Genomic DNA, 25,522 nt, shown 5'->3' with positions numbered 1-25,522 from the left:
ATTCTTTTAAAGTGTATTTCTATCAAGACAGAAAGTGTTTCTTCACAACAAAACACATCAGGAAAATTTGTCTTTTTTTCCTGCAAAATATTTCAACTCGATGTTATCAACAAATTCTTTTTTTATGGTCCCAAGCTCCAACTCCAAGTACTTGTTTTATATATAGGAAAACACAAGATAAATATTTTATATTTAATTTATGAAAACAGCTCAATATGATGTACTGAAATACACACAGGTAAGGTACCTCAATACTTGATCATGCACCAATTAGCTACTGACTAAGAGACATGGCAAATATTCAAAAGTCTATTGCTTCTGTCTTTTATATACTACTTATGTCTTTGCTTCCATTGAAAATCACTTCATCACTAAATACAGAAGCAGAAGCTCTTCTCAAATGGAAAAACAGTTTATCATCTCCTCTTCCTTTTCCTTCTCCTCTCAACTCATGGTCACTCACCAACCATATCAACCTTTGCAATTGGGATGATGTTGTTTGTGACACCACCAATTCAACTATCTTAGAGATAAACTTGTCTAATGCCAATCTCAGTGGAACACTCACTGGCTTGGATATTGCTTCTTTCCCAAACCTCACCCTCCTCAACCTCAATAGAAACAGGTTTCATGGATCAATACCATCAACAATTGGCAACCTCTCGACGCTCACTTTCTTGGACTTGGAAAACAAGTTACTTGAAGGAACACTCCCTTCCGAGCTGGGCCAACTAAGGGAACTTCAACATGTTAGTTTTTACAACAACAATTTCAACGGTACCATTCCCTATCAGCTCACTAATCTTCCCAAGGTAAGTTACCTTGAACTTGGATCAAACTTTTTTGTATCTTCCCTTGAATGGTCCCAATATTCAAACACGCCTTCCTTAAATTAACTTGGTTTGGAAATAAATAGATTCGCTGGTGACATTCCAAGTTTCATAGTTGAGTGTAAGAACTTAACATACCTTGACCTCTCTCAGAACAACTGGAATAGTAAAACACCTGAATCCATTTATGGTAATTTGAAAAGGCTTGAATATCTTAACCTCACCAACTGTGGACTAGAAGGAAAACTATCTTCCAACTTGTCTATGCTCTCGAATCTTAAAGAACTTCGAATCGGTAATAAGATGTTTAATAGCCCTATTTCCAACAGAGATAGGATAGATATCTAGGCTTCGATTTCTTGAACTGAACAACGTTTCAGCCCGTGGGGAAATACCTTCTTCCATAGGTCAACTAAAGGAGCTAGTGCATCTTGATCTAAGTGTTAACTTTTTTAACTCTAAAGTCCCTTCTGAGTTTGGCCTATGCACAAATCTAACTTTCCTGAGCTTAGCAGTAAATAACCTAAACGGTTCTTTGCCTTTTTCATTAGCAAATTTGACCAAACTATCAGAACTAGGATTATCCGATAATTCATTTTCTGGTGAAATTTCTGCTTCATTGATCTCTAATTGGACTGAGTTAATTTCCTTGCAACTACAAAACAATAGTTTAACTGGCAAGGTACCTCCACAGATTGGCTTGTTGACAAAAATTAATATCTTTTCTCTGTACAAAAATAATTTCTTTGGTCCTATTCCTTGAGAGATTGGAAACATAAAAGCAATGACACAGTTAGACCTTTCAGCAAACCATTTTTCCGGTCCAATTCTGTCAACCATCTGCAACCTCACTAACATAACAGTCATAAATCTTTTCTTCAACAACCTCTCTGGAAACATTCCAGTGGATATTGGAAACTTAACCTCATTGCAAATTTTTGATGTCGACAATAATAACTTGGATGGAGAGTTGCCACACTCAATTTCTCATCTAACTTCCTTAATTCATATTTCTGTGTTCACCAATAATATTTCGGGTAGCATTCCTGGAGTCTTTGGAAAGAACAGTCCTTCTTTAACTAAAGTCTACCTTTCAAACAATAGTTTCTCAGGAGAACTTCCTTCTGACATGTGCAGTGGCCTCAATCTAGTTGTTTTGGCAATAAATAACAATAGCTTTTCAGGGCCATTGCCAAACTCCTTGAGAAATTGTTCATCCTTAACAAGAGTTAGGCTTGATGATAACCAGTTCAGTGGAAACATGACAGAAGCATTTGGAGTTCATCCAAATCTTAATTTCATCTCACTTAGCAGAAATCGTCTCGATGGCCATCTCTCTTCGGATTGGGGTAAATGTATAAACTTAACTGAGATGGAAATGAGTGGAAACAAACTTTCAGGGAAAATTCCATCAGAGCTGAGTAAGCTGAGTAAATTAGAATTTCTTAGCCTGCACTCCAACGAATTCACCGGACATATCCCACCTGAAATTGAAACTCTAAGCCTTCTCTACAAGTTGAACTTGAGCAGGAACCATTTTTCGGGATTGGAAGATTATCTAAGCTTAATTTTGTCGATTTATCTGATAACAACTTCAAAGGAAGCATTCCAAAGGAGATAGGTAATTCTGATCAGTTGCTAAGTCTTAACTTAAGCCATAACAATGCCTTATGAACTAGGCAATCTGTTCCACCTCCAACCCATGTTAGATCTCAGCAGCAACAATCTTTTGGGAGAAATTCCTCAAAATCTTCAAAAGTTAGCATCATTGGAGATCCTCAATGTCTCACACAATAATCTATCTGGAACAATCCCACAATCCTTTTCAAGTATGCGCAGCCTTCAATCTGTGGATTTTTCTTACAACCACTTATCAGGTTTGATCCCAACAGGTGGTGTTTTTCAAACAGAAACTGCCGAAGCTTTTGCTGGGAATTCAGGTTTGTGTGGTGAGGTAAAAGGATTATAACATGTGCCACAACATTGTCTCAAGAAAATTCTGGAGGAACCAACAAAAAGGTACTTATTGGTTTTACTACATCAGTTGGTGGAGTATTATTTATAGGGATGATTGGTTTTGGAATCCTACTATTTCAAAGGAAAGCCAAAAAACTTAGTGAAGAATCCAAAAGCAATGAAGATAATGATCAATCTATTAGCATGGTATGGGGAAGAGATGCAAAATTCACATTTTCTGATCTTGTGAAAGCAACCAATGACTTCAATGAAAAGTACTGCATTGGAAAAGCAGGATTTGGAAGTGTTTATAAGGCAGAACTAGTCCCACATTGAAACTTTAGACAAGATTTTAAAAGGCCACAATGTCTCGTTGAAAAGGAAATCTTCTCATTGTTGCATATGTTTAATCCATTAATATTTAATTAAAGGAAATGCGTTAAACTATTGGAACTTATCCTTCATTCAAATTCTTAAATGGAATCCACATACATACCTCACTCATTTTATGTTCTTTTTGCCTACTTATGCGCCATATTTCTCAGATCACCACTTAAAAATATTGAGTTTAATGGACATACATTTACACTGATATTGAAGGAAAGTCACTATATTATCACGTCATGAGACTATTCTTGAATTTAATCGTATTAAATGATAATGTAGTAAGTTTTTTTTCGTTGTTAATGTAGTTTATTTGTACTCTAGGTTAAAAATCTTGGACATGGTGGGTACCACTAGTCCATGAACGGCCAACCATCGTATGTAACAATGGGATAGGTCCTAAATGACGTTTCCGAAATAACAGGTCAATCGTTTAAAGCTACTCTATTTTCCCAAATCTATCATGTGACTGAGGCTTCTCCCAAGTTACTCCTTTTCTTTAGTCACAAGTAACCATTAAAAAGTCCGATAGCTAGTTCATCGATGTAAGCTTTATCTCACTTTATTGTCTTTGAATAACACTACTCAGGATTTATTTGATGCGTGAATCTTCTGTTTCACTTAGAAAACATCCAGTAGCGGCTATTTACTCTACAAAATGTGATGAATGAACAAATCGCTATTTTGTTTGCTATACGCTATTTACTCTACAAAAATAGTGTCAAATATAGCGGGCTGTGTTGCGTAGTGTAAGTTGAACAAATTATGAGATTTCACTTCTTTTTTTCATATTTAAAATGTGAGACTAACTATCGGATTATTAGATAAGAAAAGTAAAAAATGATAGTGCTCATAGACATATACAAAACTATCACTCAGGCAAGTAGTACTACAATAGAGTACTAGTATAATGTTCTGACACAACATTAAGAAAAATGCACTTGTTTTCAAGTGTTCCCGCTATTTACTCTACAAGAGAGTAAAGGCTGCAATGAATGCCATAAAATACCTAGATCAAACCACTATTGAGGTAAGCAAATGCACTTGTTTTCAAGTGTTCAATTGAAGTTGTCAATTCCTAGATGATGTATAATGTAATTCGTAGTCATACTACAAGCTTTGTAGCACCAATACTTTTGATGGAAGGCATGTCTGGTTTCCGACACATATAATTGCATTCAATTATATCATTTTCTCAAATAATTAACATTGTCGATGTGTCACGTGTCAGTGTGAGTGCTTCGTAGACTACATGTTATTTGTTGCAGGGTAAATTAACTGCTTTAGAGTTTGTGACTTTGTAAGCTAAATTTCTTATCATACCCTTGTTTGATTGATTGCAGGGAAAAAATATGATGGTAAGATATGCTGATTCCCATAGTCTGTTCCTGCAAGAGTCCCTCCAGGTTATCCATGCCCCCAAACTGATGCACCATATGCTGCATATCCTTATCCATGAATGTATTTTACCAAATACTGATATTCTTTACTTCATTCTTTACTTTCATGTTCAATTCTTATTAGCCCCTAATTCCTGTCCAATTTTTCCAGTGCTATCCTTTATGTAGAATTTTGTACATTCTTTTGTAATTCTAAGTAGATTCCCTTGTGACTAGAAAATTTTAATATATTTTTTCTGAATATACTTACTTTAGATGGGATAATATTTGTAACTAGAAATGCTAATAAGTAATAATATTTTAGTGGCTATTTGCTCTCAATTTGTTCAATGCAATATTTAAGCCTGTAAGTATGTATGCATGTATCTAGTGACCTGTTAACAATTCACATGTAATGTAAAAGGCCACAATGTGATGCAAACTCTTCCCTTGTATAGTGTGATTTTGAAACTTTAGACAAGACATGATATTAAAAGGCCACAATGTCTGGTTGGTGACAAGGGCACAATATATTCAGTGTCATACCTAAGGACTCTAAATATGTAAATACTTGTGATTTTTTAGACAGGACAACTTCATAGCATTTTCATAATGATAAACAAAACAAAGCCTAAAAGAATACAGAACAATGGCAAAAATAAAAATCATTGACTGAAATTATTAAGTAGTAATGCTTCATCATGAATAACAGTTGAATCGAAAAGAGCCTACAATGAAAACATGTGAAACTAAGCATAAACTTCAATAGTCAGAGGAAGCAACAACAAAACTCTAGAAAACTACATGAACTAAGCATTAATAAGCATTAAGTATCAATTACAAATAGTCTTGTTAAGTCAGATAGATAGAGAAGATTCTCGGTTAGACTTAGAGCTTAGAAAGCTTGAAACAGAATAGAAATCGTAAGATTTCATTTTGATAAAAGATAATCAAAATAGTACATTGGTGACTCTTATATAGAGCAATTTTGCGTATTAACCAACTAACCAACTCTAACAAACTAATGGAAAGGCTAACTATCTATATTCTTAACACGAATCAACAATACTTCGCACTCGGCACAATCTCCATCATGTTTTCACAGTTTTAATGTTGTCCTGCAAAGACATTATACAGAAAAAATGCATAACCATAAAAATAAAAAGTGCAATGGAAGATATCAATCAAAGCATACATGACCAAAAATTGCAAAAAAAAAAAATTTACATTGCTTTTGAAGGTGTAAAAACTAATTTTGACATGTTTTGTTGCCCTCAAGTAGAATTGATTTTGTAATTTATTCTGACTTGAAGTTAGGGTTTGTAGCTTTTGAGTCTAAATGTGATTTTTACACATTTGAAATTTATTGTTCAACTCACTTTTATGTAAATGTATCCAAATATAAACCATTTACTCACTTTTAATTGAAATCAATTCATTCAAAATCAATTTTATTTTTAATTGAAAAAGTTAATAATTCAACTTTATTATAGATAAAAACATTTGCAAAGACACTCCAACATTGAATTAGTAACACTTACATGTGACAATGATTCTTGCATCCCAACTATACTGAACTGATTATCAGCAATTGTTTCTGGAACTTTGTTTCGGTCCTCAACATCAGAAGCCGCCATGTCTTCATGCCAATCTATATTGAACTGATCAGCAATTTCTTTTAGTAGTCTGTTTCGTTCCTGGGCAGGTGGTTTGGGAACTGCCAACCACTCTATTATCTGCAATTGAAAGTGTATGTATAAGATGTTTTATCCGCAAAAAACAAAAGCTTAAATAAAGAGCATTAAAAACATTCACATAACCTGCTCCTTAACGCCACAGTCTGGCTTGAGCTTGGCAGCATTAGTTATGAATTCTGACCCGTATTTTCTTGAAAATTGTGACAGAAGCTTATTGAAATCTGGAAGTTCACCGTACCTTGATCCAATATAGCATAAACTAGCTATGATTTCCTTCATGTCGGGGGGAACTTCACTGAAAAACATTGAGACTTCAGGTACAAATTGTTGTAAAATGGCTTTGCTTTTTTGTACTTTTGTTACAACCAAAACAGTAAAAATTTTATTAACATAATTTTGACTTGTTTAAGGAGTTATGCATGGAAATGGGGAATATTTTACATACAACAACAAATAAGGGAGAAAATGTCTCAATATATTGATAAATAACACGTTCCTTTGCTCTAAAAAAAAAAAACACGTTCTAATAATTACACTATATATATATATATCAATAGCAGCAAGTTGTTTACTTTGAATATTAAGTGAAATTCACTTGCCTTTTGGATTCAAGGAAAGGAAGATGACGATCAACTACTTCACAAAAGTATATAATATACTTTAGAAGATTAATCATGTTATTCTCGTCGATAAGATTCAATACCTCCTGCATATATATAAAAAAGAACAAGTTACTACTACAAAAGTTACTACTACAAAAAAAAGACTCGTGTGTTGAATCCTAAGACATTGGGTTTAAATAGAAAAAAGATGCAACAATAGAGTAGATGGGTATACCACAGTGTGAGCAATACGCATTTCCGACTTTTCCGGATTTTGGAGTGTTTTAGAGATGTCCTCTTCAATTTCTTTTACATGAATTTCCTTTCTTTCAATGAGTGACTGGGCATCTACAGCTATCTTTTTCAGCAAAGTCTCGCTGAAATGTAAGATATATAGAGAAATAATAAATAACATTTCAATTATGTTTTTGGTAAAAAGAATATAGACGGTGAAAAGTAAACAAACATTAGAAATTTGAAAATATATACACTTAAAATGTCACATATTTCATACAGAGAAGAAGGTGAAATACATATGAAGTCATTACCACGTGGAAACATTGAATCGCTTGTAAGAACAGGGGATCATGTTATAAAGCACCGACATCATGTGGTAGTTTCTATCTACATCATAGGAAAGGAACAATGATGATGAGAATTAAAACATGCAACAAAAAGAAAAACATGATCTATCTATTGCTCAAAAGAAAACCGTGCTCTGAAACTCGCAAACCCTTACGAAAACCCAATTTTTATCAAACAGGGCAGAAAATCAGAAGTTCTCCCATAGCGTACCTTGCATGTTGTCCTGCAAAGACATTATATGGAGAAATGCATAACCATACAAATAAAACGTGCAACTGAAGATATAAATCAAGCATACATGACCAAAGATTGCCAAAATAAATAAATAAGGTTTACAAAGTCTATGTTTGGTTCCACATTTGTAACAGCTAGAATTGACTCTGAAGTTTAAAATTGATTATGTTTTGTTGTCACTCAAGTAGAATTGATTGCGTCTAGAATTGATTCTAACTTGAAGCTAAGATTTATAGCTCGAGTCTAAACAGGATTTTTACAAAAATATTATTGTTCAACTCACTTATACGTAAATGTGTCCAAATATAAACCACTTTATATTCAACTCAGTTTTAAGTAAAATCAATTTAACAAAATCAATTCATTCAAAATATATTTTTGTCATGACAGAACCAAACAAATACTTAATTGAGTAAATAGTAACGATCCTTTATCATAATTTTTGTAATTGAAGAAGGCAATAATTCAACTTTAATATTAAAAACATTTGCAAAGACACTCCAACATTTAATTAGTAATACTTACATGTGACATTGAGTCTTTCATCCCAACTGTACTGAACTGATTATGAGCAATTTTTTCTGGAAGTTTGTTTTGTTCCTCAACATCAGAAGCCACCATGTCTTCATGCCAAACTATATTGAACTGGTCAGCAATTTCTTTTAGTAGTCTGTTTCGTTCCTGGGCAGGTGGTTTGGGAACTGACAACCACTCTATTATCTGCAATTGAAAGTGTATGTATGTATGTATAAGATGTTTTATCCGGTAAAAACAAAAGCATAAATAAAGAGCATTAAGAACATTGACATAACCTGCTCCTTAACGCCGCAGTCTGGCTTGAGCTTGGCAGCATTAGTTATGAATTCTGTCCCGTATTTTCTTGAAAATTGTGAGAGAAGCTTACCCAAATCTGGAAGTTCACCGTACCTTGATGCAATATAGCATAAACTAGCTATGATTTCCTTCATGTCAGGGGGAACATCACTGGAAAAACATTGAGACATGAGGTAAAATGGGTTTGCATTTTGTTAGGACCAAAAACAAGAGAATTTTGACTTGTTTACTTACCTTTGGGATTCAAGGAAAGGAAGATGACGATCAACTACTTCACAAAAGTATATAATATACTTTAGAAGATTAATCATGTTATTCTCGTCGATAAGATTCAATACCTCCTGCAGCATAAAGTTACTGGTTAGTTTAGTTGTGTGTTGAATCCTACCTAAGACAGACATGACATTGGGTTTAAATTAATAGAAAAAAGATGAGATGGGTATACCACAGTGTGAGCAATACGCATTTGCGACTTTTCGGGATTTTGGAGTGTTTTAGAGATGTCCTCTTCAATTTCTTTTACATGAATTTCCTTTCTTTGAATGAGTGACTGGGCATCTACAGGTATCTTTTGCAGCAAAGTCTCGCTGAAATGTAAGAAGAAGATATATAGACATGTTTCAATTTTGTTGTTGGTGTGAAAGACAGGAAAAAAGAACAAGTCACTAGTTGTGTGTGTGTTGAAATGTAAGATTAAAACAAACACGAAAAATGGAAAAACACAAACAATAGAAATTATTACCAAGTGGAAACGTTGAATCGCTTGTAAGAACAGGGGATCATGTTAAAAAGCACAGACATTGTGTGGTAGTTGTTTCTCTCTACAGTCATAGTCATAGTCATAGGAAAGGAACCATTGATGATGAGAATCAAAACATGCCATTAATAATTATTCAAAACAAAATTTATAAACCCTTATCAGAAGTAGTTTCTTCCTTACCTTTAGAAGAAACAAACCCACCCTCGATGCCGCCGATAAACCACAAGCACAATTTAGGGGAAAATCAAATTCAGTAGAGTAGACGAGAAAACAAAAGAGTGTCAAGAAAAGAAAGACTCAACACTCATGGACCGGGTCGGGTAGGGTCGGGTCGAGTCGGGTCACAACCTCCCCCTTTCTGGCCCAAATACAGTATCGCTAAGACCCTTTTTTTTTTTTTTTTAACTATATACAACAACTATTTTCTTGGAGTTTTTAATGTTTTTATAATAAACCATGGAATAATAATATCTAATTTAAATCTATAAAAGTACCATAGAAACTCTCAATGTCATGTTTCATCCCATACATATGATTCTCCTCTAAACGTACCATAGTTGTTTTGCTTCTTCACCTGTCTGTCTTATGCAGCAAAACCGCTAGACATTTGGCACAAACAATAGAACCAAAAAATAAAATTAATCAATACCCCGAAAATACTATTTAGCATTTTCCATTAAACAAAAAAAACTATACTTTAACTTTTTTAAAAATCTCAAACCTTTAAATAAAATTTTCAAGTCTTCTGAATCCGTAACTAAATTCAGAAGCAGCTGAAAACTTTCTTCGAAGAATTGAAATTATATCTAAAATCACAAATACTATCATATATTTTTCATCAAAAAAAAATAATACTATCATATATTGCTGAAATTCGGAGACAGTTAAGATGATAGTAACATGTCTAATAATGGTAATGAAAACTATCCATACATGCAATATGCAATATTTATAGTGAATCCGCCTCTCAATTTTCTACACAAGGTTGATGTGGGACTTATCTCTTTACATACTCTTTATCTTCATCTTCATTTTATGGTATTTCTCATCTGTCTTAGTCTTTGTTCTATTTGTGAGTTCTATGTGTTTGTTCTATTGCCTCAGTAGATTAATAGATAGTTACACATTGGTATATTGCTTGAGTCCAAAGTAACATCTTTTCTTTGAATATATAATATATATTGTGTTGTGCATTCTTTATTATATAATTTGATCAGGATAAGTTTACATAAATTACATTATTCTTAAAATTTATAAATTTAATTAGACTAATTATACTGACTAATCTATTAAAATCCTCCAAATAGTTCTTGTGGATCTATTTCTTGAATCCTGTAAGCTTGCTTACAGTTATCATACCAAATGGAAGAGAAAGACAATCCTGTGTAGGTGCTGACAATTCTTGTGCAACAGATCGCATCGTGGGTCTAGACTCAGGAGCAGCTCGCGTACAAGCCAAAGCTACTCTCATTGTGAACACTATTGTTTCACCTAATTTGTCTGTTGGAGGTGGAAGCCTTTGGTCTACAACATCCTTCACAAGCACTTCCATTAATGTCAAAGACTTGTTTGAATACAAGGTACCTAAGAATTCTCCAGGGTGTTTTCCCATCAATATCTCTAACACTACCACACCAAAACTATACACATCACACTTTTCAGTCACCCTCATAGTTTGTGCTAGTTCTGCAAAATTCAAAATTAAAATGTTACTAGTGAATATATTATTGATGTAGTCGTAGTACAGATCTAGAAATTTTAAATTGTAGAGTCAGTACTCAAATACATATGCCGGTAGGACACAAAAATATGTAATGTTCATGTATGAATCAGAATTTGACTCCTATAAAATATGTGACGACTAAAATTCTTATAATTTCATAATTTATTATATATAAGTAAATCATTAAATGCATTGTGTACCTGGAGCCATGTAGCCGTAAGATCCAGCAACGGAGGACCAGGTTGAATTGTTTGAGCTTAGAAGCTTTGCTGTGCCGAAATCTGCAAGATGAGGTACTAAATTTGAATCCAGTAGTATATTATTCAATGTTATATCTCTGTGCACAATTGGTGGAGAGCAATCACTATGAAGGTGAGAAATTGCATGTGCTATTCCTTGCACAATTTCTACCCTTGTACCCCAATTTATCTCCAATTTTCCTTCTCCTCCATACAACAATTTTCCCAAACTTCCTCTTTCTACATGTTCATAAACCAGGAACATTTGTCTCCTCGTAGAACAGAAACCAAAGAGCTTTATTATATTCCGGTGTCTTACTCCTGTTAGTGCTCTTATCTCATTCATGAAGCTCATATGATTCACATTTGGAATGTCATCAGAGTCAGACATATTGAATCTTTTCACAGCAACAACTTGACCTGTAACTAGTTCTGCCTTATAAACACTTCCAAATCCTCCTTTTCCAATACAGTACTTTTCATTGAAGTCGTTGGTTGCTTTCACCAGATCAGAAAATGTGAATTTTGCATCTTTTCCCCATACCATGCTAGTAGATTGATCATTATCTTCATTGCTTTTGGACTCTTCACTAAGTTTTTTGGCTTTTCTTTGAAATAGTAGGATTCCAAAACCAATCATCCCTATAAATAGTACTCCACCAACTGATGTAGTAACACCAATAAGTACCTTTTTGTTGGTCCCTCCAGAATTTTCTTTAGACAATGTTGTGGCACATGTTAATCCTTTTACCTCACCACACAAACCTGAATTCCCAGCAAAAGCTTCAGCAGTTTCTTTTTGAAAAACACCGCCTGTTGGGATCAAACCTGATAAGTGGTTGTAAGAAAAATCCACAGATTGAAGGCTGCCCATACTTGAAAAGGATTGTGGGATTGTTCCAGATAGATTGTTGTGTGAGACATTGAGGATCTCCAATGATGCTAACTTTTGAAGATTTTGAGGAATTTCTCCCAAAAGATTGTTGCTGCTGAGATCTAACATGGATTGGAGGTAGAACAGATTGCCTAGCTCATAAGGCACCGTGCCAGATAGATTGTTATGGCTTAAGTTAAGACTTACCAACTGATCACAATTACCGATCTCTTTTGGAATGCTTCCATTGAAGTTGTTATCAGATAAATCAACAAAGTTAAGCTTAGATAATCTTCCAATATTCTTTGGGATCTCTCCTGAAAAATGGTTCCTGCTCAAGTTCAACTTGTAGAGGAGGCTTAGATTTCCAATTTCTGGTGGGATATTTCCGGTGAATTCGTTGGAGTGCAGGCTAAGAAATTCTAATTTGCTCAGCTTACTCAGCTCTGATGGAATTTTCCCTGAAAGTTTGTTTCCACTCATTTCCATCTCAGTTAAGTTTATACATTTACCCCAATCCGAAGAGAGATGGCCATCGAGACGATTTTTGCTAAGTGAGATGAAATTAAGATTTGGATGAACTCCAAATGCTTCTGTCATGTTTCCACTGAACTGGTTATCATCAAGCCTAACTCTTGTTAAGGATGAACAATTTCTCAAGGAGTTTGGCAATGGCCCTGAAAAGCTATTGTTATTTACTGCCAAAACAACTAGATTGAGGCCACTGCACATGTCAGAAGGAAGTTCTCCTGAGAAACTATTGTTTGAAAGGTAGACATTAGTTAAAGAAGGACTGTTCTTTCCAAAGTCTCCAGGAATGCTACCCGAAAAATTATTGGTGAACACAGAAAAATGAATTAAGGAAGTTAGATGAGAAATTGTATGTGGCAATTCTCCATCAAAGTTATTATTGTCGATATCAAAGATTTGCAATAAGGTTAAGTTTCCAATATCCGCTGGAATGTTTCCAGAGAGGTTGTTGAAGAAAAGATTTATGACTGTTATGTTTGTGAGGTTCCAAATGGTTGTTGGAATTGGACCAGAAAAATGGTTTGCTGAAAGGTCTAACTGTGTCATTGCCTTTAAGTTTCCAATCTCTCGAGGAATAGGACCTGAGAAAATATTTTTGTAGAGAAAAAGGCGTATCATTTTTTTCAACAGGCCAATCTGTGGAGGAACAGTTCCTGTTAATTTATTGTTTTGGACTTGCAAAGAAGTTAACTCAGTCCAACTAGAGATCAATGAAGCTGAAATTTGACCAGAGAATGAATTTTCTGATAATCCTAGTTCTGAAAGTTTGGTCAAATTAGCTAATGACAAAGGCAAAGAACCTGTTAGATTATTTCCAGCTAAGCTCAGGAAAGTTAGATTTGTGCATAGGCCAATCTCATAAGGGACACTAAAGTTAAAAAAGTTAGCACTTAGATCAAGATGCACTAGCTCCTTTAGTTGACCTATGGAAGAAGGAATTTCCCCACGGGCTGAAACGTTGTTCAGTTCAAGGAATTGAAGCCTAGATAGCAATCTTATCTCTGTTGGAATAGAACCATTAAACATGTTATTACCGAGACGAAGATCTTTAAGATTTGAGAGCATAGACAAGTTGGAAGATAGTTTTCCTTCTAGTCCACAGTTGGTGAGGTTAAGATATTCTAGCCTTTTCAAATTACCATAAATGGATTCAGGTATTTTACTATTCCAGTTGTTCTGAGAGAGGTCAAGGTATGTTAAGTTCTTGCACTCAACTATGAAACTCGGAATGTCACCAGTGAATTTATTTACTTCCAAACCAAGGTAATTTAAGGAAGGCATGTTTGAATATTGGGACCAGTCAAGGGAAGATACAAAAAAGTTTGCTCCAAGTTCAAGGTAACTTACCTTGGGGAGATTAGTGAGCTGATAAGGAATCGTACCATTGAAATTGTTGTTGTAAAAACTAACATGTTGAAGTTCCTTAAGTTGGGCTAGGTCGGAAGGGAGTGTGCCTTCAAATAAGTTGTTTCCCAAGTCCAAGAAAGTGAGCGTCGAGAGGTTGCCAATTGTTGATGTTATTGATCCATGAAACCTGTTGTTATTGAGGTTGAGGAGAGTGAGGTTTGGGAGAGAAGCAAAATCTAAGCCAGTGAGTGTTCCACTGAGATTGGCATTAGACAAGTTTATCTCTAAGACAGTTGCATTAGTGTTGTCACAAACAACAGCATCCCAATTGCAAAGGTTGATATGGTTGGTGAGTGACCATGAATTGAGAGGAGAAGGAAAAGGAAGAGGAGGGGATAGATTGTTTTTCCATTTGACAAGAGCTTCTGCTTCTGTTTTTAGTGATGAAGTGATTTTCAATGGAAGCAAAGATATAAGTAGTAGGAGTATATAAAAGACAGAAGCAATAGACTTTTGAATATTTGCCATGTCTCTTATGTCTCTTAGTATATGTCTTTTATGTTAATGTTTTAATCTCTTATATAATGAAAAAAATCATTCATGTTTTAAGGTTTAGGAGTTGTGAAACACATGTTGACCTTAGAATCCAACTAGGAATTAGTTAAAATGAAGTTTATGTATCATAAAAAGGCACAAATGTTAAAGCTAGGGAAGCAAAGTCATAGTGTGGGACACATAATTCATGGTGTGATTGTTTTCCTAAGAAATGCAAGCTGAATATTCTAACATGAAATTCATTTATTTGGTTGAATATTCATCATTTTGATGTTACTTTCGTTGGCAAAATTTTCAAGACTTTACATAACGTGAATATTTTGTTAATAAATGTTGATGTTTATTGCACTTGCAATGAAGCTTCCGATTATTGACTGTGTGAATATCATTTCACCAAACTTCAAAGTTTTTGAATAATTATTTGGTTGTTGTCCAAGTCTATGCCACGGTCACTTCATATTCATTTGGAAAATGCTAACTAGTACCCCTGTGGCACTGGTTAAGGAGCTAAATAAGATATGAATGTATTGGAAATTGATTTTTGCGGGAGTTAGACAAGACTTTTGTTGGCACAGTTTGATTTTTGTTTTACGAGACTTTTTATGTTTCAATCTATTATTAATAGTCCCTCTAGTCTTTTTTATAAGAAATTTTTTACTTTTCAGATTCATTCAATAACTAAGGTATTTTGTTTATATTATCGACCAAATACATTAGTTATTCAGTGAATCTAAAAAATTGACATTTTTCTTATAAAAAAGACCGGAGGGAGTAATAAACATGTCAATGCCCTACCAATATGACAATGTCCTCCCAACCGGGTTATATTCATGAAAATTGTTTCACCTTTTAGGGTGAATAAATGAGAATAACAGAGTTCAATCTCTGGTCATACATATTACATGTGATGTCCCTTTATGCTCACGGGGGACAATTACTTTGTTTTATTCTTTTAGGATGCGTTTGATTCGTAAAACAACAAGAACTGAACATAACAGTACATGACAAAACAAGATAATACATGACAGGACAAAACTGTACCAGAGTGATATAAGGCGATAATATTTTCATATTCGAAAATAAAATGGGTATTTTCGTATTTTTTTATAGTTGTACTGTGGACAAAAAGTTGTCATGTGGTTATGTGAGGGACAAAAAATCTTGTTTTTATCCTGTCACTTGCTGCCTAATTTGTTCAGTCCCATAATCAATTTCAAATCAAACATGGTACAACAAAAGTTGTCAGGTTCAGTCCCCTATTTTTTTAGCGGATCAAACGCACCCTTATATTATTAATTAATAATAACGCGTAATTGCAGAGACTAAAATTTTAAGTCCTGTATGATTCAAATAAACGGCAAACTATCCCTAAAAATTTTAAAGTTTCTACTTGTTATAGTTTAGATTTAACTTTAGACATTGATTATGTAAAAAGATAGTGTCATCATCCAGCCCCTATTAGATACACAGCTTCGTTATATTATAAACTAACAATGAATCTAAGACCATCTCCAATGGTGTAGTACCTATTAGGTACTTATGGTACTTATTAGGTACTACCATTGGAGTACCACCCATTTGAGTACCTATTAGGTACTACTTCTAAAATAAGAACCATCTCTCTCCTCTTGGACCCACCTTAGTTTTCATTAAAATATTATTTTCATGAGCCCACTTTATTTTCTATATTCAATTTGAATTAATGGTACAAAAACACAATTTTATTTTTGTACATCACAAAAGCATAATTTTTGAATTGGCATGCCTCTAAAAAAATTTAATGCCAACCATATAGACGTTGGTGCAATATTCGATAAATAGAACCTAATATAATATGGGGTATTATTTAGCCGATGATATTTATCCATAATGGGCTACACTTGTCAAGAAGAGCACAAATTCAAGATAGACGAACTCATTTTCAACTTCAACATGATCTTGTCGAGCATATTTGGCAACGTTTTGGGCATGATGATCAACAAAATTAATTGTTTTTAAAATTATGTAATGTTATTTTAAATTATTTTTTAATTATCTAATTCTTAAAATTTGACAATATTATTTTAAATTAAATTTTGAATTTTAATTATTTTTCGAATTATAAAAAAAAAATAGTACATACTAATTTTTTAATTTTATCATTCAATCAATTTATATTATAAAATATATAATTAAATAATAAGTTATTGTAATGATGTGGAATTATTGATGGGACCCATTTTAGAACTTTTTAAGAAGTGCTCCATTGGAGGGGGTGAGTACCTATTAGGTACTATTATTAAAAAATAATAAATTAGTGATGTGTCAATGTGGGACCCATTTAAGTACTCAAAGTTAGAGTGCTCCATTGTGGATGGTCTAATTGACCGTGAATATCACTTCGCTAAACTTCTAAGTTTTTGAATAATTAATTAATTATTTGGTTGTGGTCAGTCCATGCCGTGATCACTTCATAGGTCATATCCATATCATGTTTGACTTTTATTGTTTCAAGTTTCTCTTTTCTATTTTCTAAAATGAGAAAAGAAGCAAACTGAAATTACTATTATGAGTAAACAGTGTAGTAGCATGTCGTGCCACTTAATAATAATATAGCTTGTGAAAGTTAAAAATTATTTCACGCCACAACACGTATTGTGCGTTGTAACAACCGTAATACCTACATACAATCGCAACAACTACACAACATTCGTGACTGCATCTGTAATCTAAAACCATAATTAGTACTTCTTAGTTAGTTCTTTTCTTGCTATTATAAACATTTTGTCTCCCCTCTACTCTTGATATATTTATATTATATTTAGATATAAAGGGTGATTTTATTTTTGTCAATTAGTCTAACGACTACATTTCATGTTTTAAGATGAATAAGGGAGAGTACAGAGATCGAACTCCGGTCTATACATATTAGATGCAATATCACTACCAACTAAGTTACTATATGCTCACAAAGACAAGGTAGTTACTGACATCAATACAAGTACAAATCCTTAGAAATAATATTAGGCTAATCAAACATAATTACATTTCGAGAAATACTAGTGACACACTCTTTAACGCACACATTCCAACACACACTTATGTATTAGTTAAAATTCATTAGTCCCACATAAATTTCAACTAATAAAAAAGAGTGTGTTCTTAGCATTATTTTTACCTTTTAGACTAAATACACATAAACTTCGTTGCCCTAACTTATTTTCTTGTATTTAGGCGTGAGGCAATTGATATAAAATAGTACCTTTTTTTATGTACCAAAAAAATAAAAGAGTACATTTTCGATTCAATTGAAGCAAGACGTCGAGCAATTAGTTCACAAAAGGGTATGATAATCTCTAGCAAAGTCATATAGTGTGGGACACATAGTTAATGGTGTGATTGTTTTCCTAGAAATATTGCAAGCTGAATATTCTAACATGAAGTTCATTTATTTGGTTGAATTCATAATTTTTTGTGTTACTTTCGTTGGCAATTTTTTTTGTCAGGTAGTTTAGTGGATTGAAATTCCACATTTTAAAGATGAATAAGTGGAGTGTTTGGGGTTCGAAATCCAACTTCTGCATATAAAATGCTGATGTCCCTATCAATTTAGCTAAGTTCATGCGGCCTGGCAAAATTTTATCTATTAAGACTTTACATGTAAATATTTTGTTAATAAATCTTGATGTTTATTGCCCTTACAACGAAGCTTCCAACTATTGACTGTGTCAATATCATTTCACTAAACTTTAAAGTTTTTGAATAATTATTTGGTCCAAGTCTATGCCATGGTCACTTCATATTTATATTATCATTTGACTTTCTATCTAACAATAACAAACGTATCTTTGGGAGTTAGATAAGACTTTTGTTGGCACAATTTCATTTTTGTTTTACAAAGACTTTTTATGTTTCAATCTATTTATCTATTATTAATAATTAACAAAACTTTACAAGTTTCATTCTATTTTTTAAAGTTGTTTAGTGGTTAGAATCTTATTCTCTCTTAAGATGAATAAATAGAAAATTTTGGATTTGAATTCTGGCAGTTCAATAGGGCAATGTCTTATCGACTGAGTTATGTTCACGAAAATTATTTCGTCGTTACGGTGAATAAATGAGAGCATCAACGTTCGAACTTTGATCTTACATACATATGACATTTTTACTAACACTATTATTAACAATTTGTGTATTATCAAATGGTAAAGGTTTTGTCCCTTTAAGGAAATGTTTGACCTTTAACTTTTGCGTACGAAAAAATAGTTGAAGGATGAGAATCTACCTTATATATTTCACATATTTATCAACATATATTAATCATCAATAGAAACTTTATATCTATAACATGGTAACTCGGAAAACAATTGGTATATTTCCCACCATTTAATGTATAGTACAACTACATATGATATTGAGTCAATGTAGGATGATATTTTAGTAAAAAAAAAATAAAAATCTAGAATGATGCTTACCGGTTAAAGATACTAGTTACTCCCTCTGTCCCAAAACTTTAGTCCTTTTGGAGTTTTGCATGGAGATTAAGAAATGATAAAAAAATTATTTGTAAAGTCATTTTTACCCTTACTTTATTAAGAAAAAGAAAAAATATTTAATTAATGTTTTAACTTTAGTTATGGTAGAAATTAGGGGTGCTCAAATCCAAACCAATCCAAATAAAAACCGAAAACCGATCCAAAAAAACCGAAAACCGCAAAAAACCGAAGTTTTTTGGATGTGTTTGGATGTTCTTTTGTGAAAACCGCCGGATCGGATCGGATTTCGGATTGATTTCTTAAAACCGATCCAAACCGAACCAAACCGCATACATATATTTTAATATTTATTTATCTTTTTATTAGTATAAATATATATATTGCATTAACCTTTTTTTCATTTTAAATTTTTTTAATACTATATGTTAGTTTAATTTAATCTATTTTAAATTTTGATAATACTATATGTTAGTTTAATTTAATCTATTTTTTTTATTTTTTATATGTTTCGAATATAATTGGTAATTGTCATTCCAAAATATTAATTTTCAATATATTATATGTTATATTTTACATCAAACTTAATATTTATTTTGTCAAAAATATCAAACTATTATTTTGTAGCGTTTTTTATAATATTTATATTTATTAAAAAAAAATACAATTTATAATTTGGATATCCAAAAACCGATCCAAATTAAACCGCATAATATTAGATCGGATTGGATCGGATTTTTTTTATTTGTCATCCAAAACCGAACCAAACCGCAAATTAATTTATTTTTGGATCGGATGAGTTTTTGCCTCAAAACCGATCCAAACCGAACCGCGAGCACCCCTAGTAGAAATGGTAAAGTATCACTAAATATGCTTTGGTTTCTTAAAGAGACTACAAAACTTTAAAACTAAAAAGACTAAAGATTTGGGACGGAGGAAGTAAATAATATCATGACAATAAGATTAGAGGACAGAAGACAAAGCTAAATATATCAACAAAAAATAATTTTTAATGCAAACAGGGTAAAGATCAATGTTTTAAGAACCGGACCGGACCGGCCGGTTCGACCGGTTCAACCGTGAACCGAGAACATCAGCGGTCCGGATGGAGGCCAAGAACCGGCAGTCAGTAAAACCGGATAAAAACCACTCTGAACCGGATTGAACCGCCCTGAACCGTTGAAATCGTTGAACCGGGGACGGTTTTGGAAAACCGGCCGGTTCGGAAGCCAGTTGGGGAAAAAATAAAAAGAACGGAAAATTCAATTTCTTTTCTTCAGTTTTTCAGTTTTTTTTCTCACTTTTGTGAAACAAAATGAAACCCATTTTTCTCTTCTTTGTGAATCCATTCTTTTTGAAGCAGTATCCTTCCACCTTCCATGATGTGTATTGATGATTTGTTGTTAGTATATATTCAGCCTTGGGGCCAAGAAAGGAAGGAAATTGATGAAAGAAACTTTTTGAATAAAAAAGGAAGAACATTGTTTTACAATCTAGAATATTTTCTTTGTTTTTTTTGAAGTTATGTTTTGTGTTGAATGAAAAATCAAACTAGCATTAAATTGAGAAGAAGAGAGAAATATGAAGAACATAATAGAGAAAAATTATAAAAAAAAAAAAAAATGGGAAAGAAAGCAAGAAGATGAGGGAGGGTGGCGGCTGTGTGTGTAGTGTAGTATGAGAGAGAAACTGTGTGTAGTGTAGTATGAGAGAGAAACTTTTTTAATATTATGGTTATAAAACACATAACATTATAAGTGGGCTCAACCAAATTTAGTAACATAATAAAAAAAAACTATCATAAAAATTCTAATTCTATACCTTAAAAAAAATTCTATTATATTTTACTATCATAGAAAAATTATATGAACGGTTCAATATAAACGGTTCAATAACGGTTGAACCGATCCGACCGGTTGACCCTTGAACCAGTTGTCACAGCGGTTTGACCTCCAGTCCGGTTCTTAAAACATTGGTAAAGATAATTTTTTAACTTTTTGTTGTTGATATATTTATGTAGCTTTTATCATGATGCTTACTTCATTTATAGCTTCGTCGAGTGTGAATTTATCTTTACCATGACGCTTACTTCATTTTTATGAGTTTCAATAAATTTGGCAAAAAAAGTTAAAAAATTGGGGTGAGAGAGGCTCGAACTCTCGACCTCAGGATCACTCAGTAGCTATGAGACCTACGCGCTAGCCAACTGCGCCACCACCCCATTGTTGTTAACTTTCATTCGTATCCGTATTTATCTTAGCTTTACGTCTCCATGACATAAAATTAGAAATTTGTGAATGGTGTAATTTCACAAAAGAATTTGACAAGTTAATAGCTGCATCATATACTAATATTTTTGCTTAGATATAACTATTTCAAAATATATCTTAAAAACTTTCATTAGTTTTACTTTAAAATTTATAGTATTTTATGACTTGGCTTTGGATAGTAATTTTATCCACTATGTTTGTTTTTTTAAGGAAAATTAAATATATAATTTAGTTGGTAGAGATATTGTATTATGCAGAGAACGAAATTCGAATCTAAATATTTTTTTTCCTTTTATTTGTCTTAAGGATAAAATTCAATCACCAGACAAGTTGATAAAAAAAATTCATATTGTATCAATTAGCTTATATCAAACAATGCATGCCCTTAATCTCTAAATATATTCTACCAAAGCCAATTTAATCAGCACAAATTTGTTGTATTCTCTAATAGCTTATGACATTTTGTGACATGTCCATCTCACACTAATAATTTAAAGAAAATGTTACAATAAAAAAATAGAGAGACGAATAAATTGTAAATAAAATGACACAAGTATAAAACAAGAAGATGTACGTTGCAACAACATATTTTTCCAAGCAATTGGACAATTAATTAATGCATGGTCTTAGGTAGAAGAAGCAATATAAATTAATGTTCAATAGAGTTAGAAAGAACATATAATTTTCTAGCATCATGACAATGGTAGGAGAAAAGGGCAGTGCTAGAGGAAAAGAAGATTATACTGAAGATGGCACAGTGGACCTTAAAGGTAGACCAGTTTTAAGATCAAATACAGGAAGATGGAGAGCTTGTTCTTTCATAGTAGGTACTGTAAATGCAACCTTATAGGTCTCTTAATGTCATACTGAATTTTTTTTATTATTATTTTCTGTCTTAACCTTATAATTCAAAGTGGAAAAAAAAAAGTCTAATAATATAGAGCTTATTAACAATTTAAATTTGTTAGTTAATAAAGTTTATTTAATTGGGGTGGGATGTGTAGCTCAAACTCAACTAAGAGTTAAAAGAGTTGCAACCGACCAAGTGTGATAGCCATGGGTAGGTCTAAACTTTTACGGTCATGTTCACTTAACCTGGTACCCGATCTATGTCTCACTCGGTAAACTTATGATATGGTCAATCATTGGTCTAGGACCCCTAGTCATTCTACAATGGGGGACGTATCTAGAAGGGTGGCCGTCAACCTTACTCCACATTTGGTCCTCATAAATTCCGAATACTTAATAATATTGAACACATTTTCCGAGTATCAAACCTAAAAGGTGAAGGGCAAAAGCGTTTTAATCGGGCACAGTGACTTAATATTTGGTACTGAACACAACTTTTTTCTTATGTATCTCATAAAAGCAATTATTTGACAATTCACTTAAGTAATGTATAGTAAATTACTAACCATATATTCACAAAAAACTCTCAACAATTTCAATTGTTTTCAGTGTAGTACAAAGACCGATTATGATTTCTTAATAAGGAAAATCTGTGTGTTTATTTATAGGGTATGAAATGATTGAAAGGATGGCATACTATGGAATAGCATCAAATCTAGTATTGTATCTAACAAAGAAGCTTCATGAGGGTACTGTCAAATCTTCAAACCATGTTACCAATTGGGCTGGTACAGTTTGGATCATGCCAGCTGCTGGTGCTTACATAGCTGATGCCTATCTTGGTCGATATTGGACCTTTGTCATATCATCAGCCATTTACTTTTTGGTTAGATATTCAATTCTAAGGTTTTGAATTTCTTATGTAGTGATCTTTGATATTGTTAAAAATCATAACTAAATATGATTAATGTAGTCCTCATTAATCCATTTTACAACCATTTTCAACCGATTTGAACTACATCCCTTGAGTTTACAAAATCATATTTTTACCAGTGTTCACTTGTCATCTCGTAAACTTACGATCTCATTAATGAGTATTACATGTGGCACTTAGTTACACAAACTAATTAATAATGAGACGTCAACAATCTGAATGAAACTCCGTCCAACTCCAAAACGCGGCTCAGGTGTCTGCAAACTTTTTAGTCCTATTTATAAACTTGACATGTTTTTGATTTTATTGATGTAGGGAATGTGTTTATTAACTCTAACAGTATCACTACCAATGTTGAGACCACCACCTTGTGGTCAAGATATAGCAGACAAAGATTGCCCAAAAGCTTCATCATTCCAAATTGGTATTTTCTTCTTTGCTTTGTACATCATTGCAGTAGGCACAGGTGGAACTAAGCCAAACATTTCCACAATGGGAGCTGACCAATTTGACGAGTTCGAGCCCAAAGAGAGGTCCCAAAAACTTTCCTTTTACAATTGGTGGGTTTTTTATATTTTAATTGGAACCATTTCAGCCCAAACAGTATTGGTTTATATACAAGACAATGTTGGTTTTAGCCTTGGATATGGGATTCCAACCATTGGACTTGTTATATCCATATTGATTTTTGTGTTAGGAACACCACTTTATAGACATAGATTACCCTCTGGAAGCCCTTTAACTAGGATGGTTCAAGTCTTTGTGTCTGCTATGAGAAAGTGGAAATTAAATGTCCCAATTGATTCAAAAGAACTACATGAGGTCAGCATTGAAGAGTATACAAGTAAAGGAAGGTATAGAATTAATCACAGCTCTTCATTAAGGTTAGTACTTAATAGTCTTTGTAAGTTTTTTTCATGTCACATAAAACACCAATCTGACACCGACACATATATTAGATATTATCCTGACACAGACATTGATAATATTTTTTAAAAAAAAAAGAAAGTTATTGAATGTAATCATACTTATAAGCATCATGTAAGTTTAAGACACTGATACATGTCTGATACCGGAAACGTCTCTGCACTACTTATATATATATATTCTCTAGTTGTTCCTACTGAACAAATTATAGTCATAAAATTGATGAATGTTTGTAGATTCCTTGACAAAGCTGGACTGAATACTGGCCAAACATCACCATGGATGCTTTGTACTGTGACACAAATTGAGGAAACAAAACAAATGATAAAAATGATTCCTATATTGATTACAACATGTATTCCAAGCACAATTATAGCTCAAACAACCACACTCTTCATAAGACAAGGCACGACACTAGACAGGAGAATGGGACCTCATTTTAAAATTCCTCCGGCATGTCTCATAGCATTTGTAAATATCTTCATGCTGATAAGCGTTGTAATCTATGATCGCATTTTTGTTCCTGCTATCCGACGCTACACAAAGAATCCAAGAGGAATCACAATGCTACAAAGACTAGGAACCGGCCTGGTTATGCACGTCATTATAATGGCTATTGCATGCCTTATCGAGAGAAAGAGACTCGGCGTTGCTAGAGATAGCAACCTATTAGGCATGCACGATACGATCCCTCTTTCCATTTTCATTCTCGTCCCTCAATTCGCTTTAATGGGGATTGCCGATACGTTTGTTGATGTTGCTAAGCTAGAGTTTTTCTATGATCAAGCACCTGAATCCATGAAAAGTCTTGGAACATCATATTGTACCACAACATTGAGCATTGGGAATTTTTTGAGTACTTTTCTTCTATCAACTGTTGCTGATCTCACAAGTAAACATGGTCATAAGAGTTGGATTAAGGATAATCTAAATGTCTCACGTTTAGATTATTATTATGCTTTTTTGGCCTTGTTGAGTGTTGTCAATTTCATTTGTTTCTTTGTTATTGCCAAATTCTTTGTATATAATGAGGATGTAACACAAACCAAAATGAACTTAGAGATGAACCACCCTGCTTATAAGACTGAAATAAGTCAAAGTATCTCACAACTAGATGCATCCTAGAGAAAACACTAAAAAAAGTTTTTCTGTTCTTGTAATAAGCCTTTAGTTGTGACTCATTTTCTATGCTTATATGTTCTTTTAAATCGCAAGTGTGCATATGTTGCTTAAAATCATCAATAAAATTGAGATAATTTTACATCTCTCCACCAGAAAAGACCTTCCATCAATAAGGTATGTTCCATTTTGTTGAGTATGATTCATAGTTACCGATAAGTGGATAGAGACACGTGTTGTCCTTTAGGCCATACTCAAATGTTTGTTTTTTTTTTTAAGTTAGATAATATTGTAAATTGGACCATAAATATTTAAATACAAGTTTGTACTAAGTAAATCATAACTTTGTGATTAATATAAGGGTAAATAGTGTTATACCCCCTGCAAAATAGGCGAGTTTTGCGTTACCCCCTGCAAAATA

General features: G+C 33.1%; 3 protein-coding genes, 1 non-coding gene and 1 pseudogene across 5 annotated transcripts; 2 read left to right on the top strand and 3 right to left on the bottom strand.

The window, feature by feature from the left end:
* Positions 1–290: 290 nt before the first annotated feature.
* On the top strand, positions 291–3,777 carry LOC123892184 (annotated as a pseudogene).
* A 1,563-nt stretch (positions 3,778–5,340) lies between these two features.
* Positions 5,341–9,572, bottom strand: LOC123889254. Its single transcript, XM_045938511.1, has 13 exons — positions 9,442–9,572; positions 9,244–9,322; positions 8,947–9,088; positions 8,736–8,842; positions 8,480–8,651; positions 8,193–8,387; positions 7,644–7,656; positions 7,397–7,472; positions 7,084–7,225; positions 6,846–6,952; positions 6,370–6,541; positions 6,091–6,285; positions 5,341–5,667 (listed from the first exon to the last, which is right to left on the bottom strand). Exons 2-13 carry the CDS (start codon positions 9,300–9,302, stop codon positions 5,641–5,643), a joined length of 1,407 nt encoding a protein of 468 aa, XP_045794467.1. The 5' UTR covers positions 9,303–9,322; positions 9,442–9,572; the 3' UTR covers positions 5,341–5,640.
* Positions 9,573–9,653: 81 nt separating this feature from the next.
* On the bottom strand, positions 9,654–14,764 carry LOC123889253 (MDIS1-interacting receptor like kinase 2-like). Its single transcript, XM_045938510.1, has 2 exons — positions 11,185–14,764; positions 9,654–10,947 (listed from the first exon to the last, which is right to left on the bottom strand). The coding sequence occupies exons 1-2, from the start codon at positions 14,501–14,503 to the stop codon at positions 10,580–10,582; spliced, it is 3,687 nt and encodes a 1,228-aa protein (XP_045794466.1). The 5' UTR covers positions 14,504–14,764; the 3' UTR covers positions 9,654–10,579.
* Positions 14,765–21,138: 6,374 nt separating this feature from the next.
* TRNAM-CAU lies at positions 21,139–21,223 on the bottom strand. Its single transcript is given in 2 exon segments — positions 21,139–21,174; positions 21,186–21,223. It is a non-coding gene; the product is annotated as a tRNA-Met (tRNA).
* Positions 21,224–21,947: 724 nt separating this feature from the next.
* Positions 21,948–25,238, top strand: LOC123890482 (protein NRT1/ PTR FAMILY 5.2-like). 2 transcript variants are annotated; one of them, XM_045940096.1, is made up of 4 exons: positions 21,948–22,099; positions 22,790–23,007; positions 23,371–23,939; positions 24,219–25,238. In XM_045940096.1, the coding sequence occupies exons 1-4, from the start codon at positions 21,967–21,969 to the stop codon at positions 25,105–25,107; spliced, it is 1,809 nt and encodes a 602-aa protein (XP_045796052.1). In that variant the 5' UTR covers positions 21,948–21,966; the 3' UTR covers positions 25,108–25,238. The 2 variants fall into 2 exon arrangements, with proteins under 2 accessions (XP_045796052.1, XP_045796053.1); XM_045940097.1 differs by lacking the exon at positions 21,948–22,099 and adding an exon at positions 22,321–22,602.
* Positions 25,239–25,522: the final 284 nt, after the last annotated feature.

The sequence above is a fragment of the Trifolium pratense genome, linkage group LG6 (assembly GCF_020283565.1).
Source record: "Trifolium pratense cultivar HEN17-A07 linkage group LG6, ARS_RC_1.1, whole genome shotgun sequence".
Classification (NCBI taxonomy): domain Eukaryota; kingdom Viridiplantae; phylum Streptophyta; class Magnoliopsida; order Fabales; family Fabaceae; genus Trifolium; species Trifolium pratense.
The sequence above is the reverse complement of the archived record's forward strand: the minus strand, read 5'-3'. Positions and strand labels throughout refer to the sequence as shown.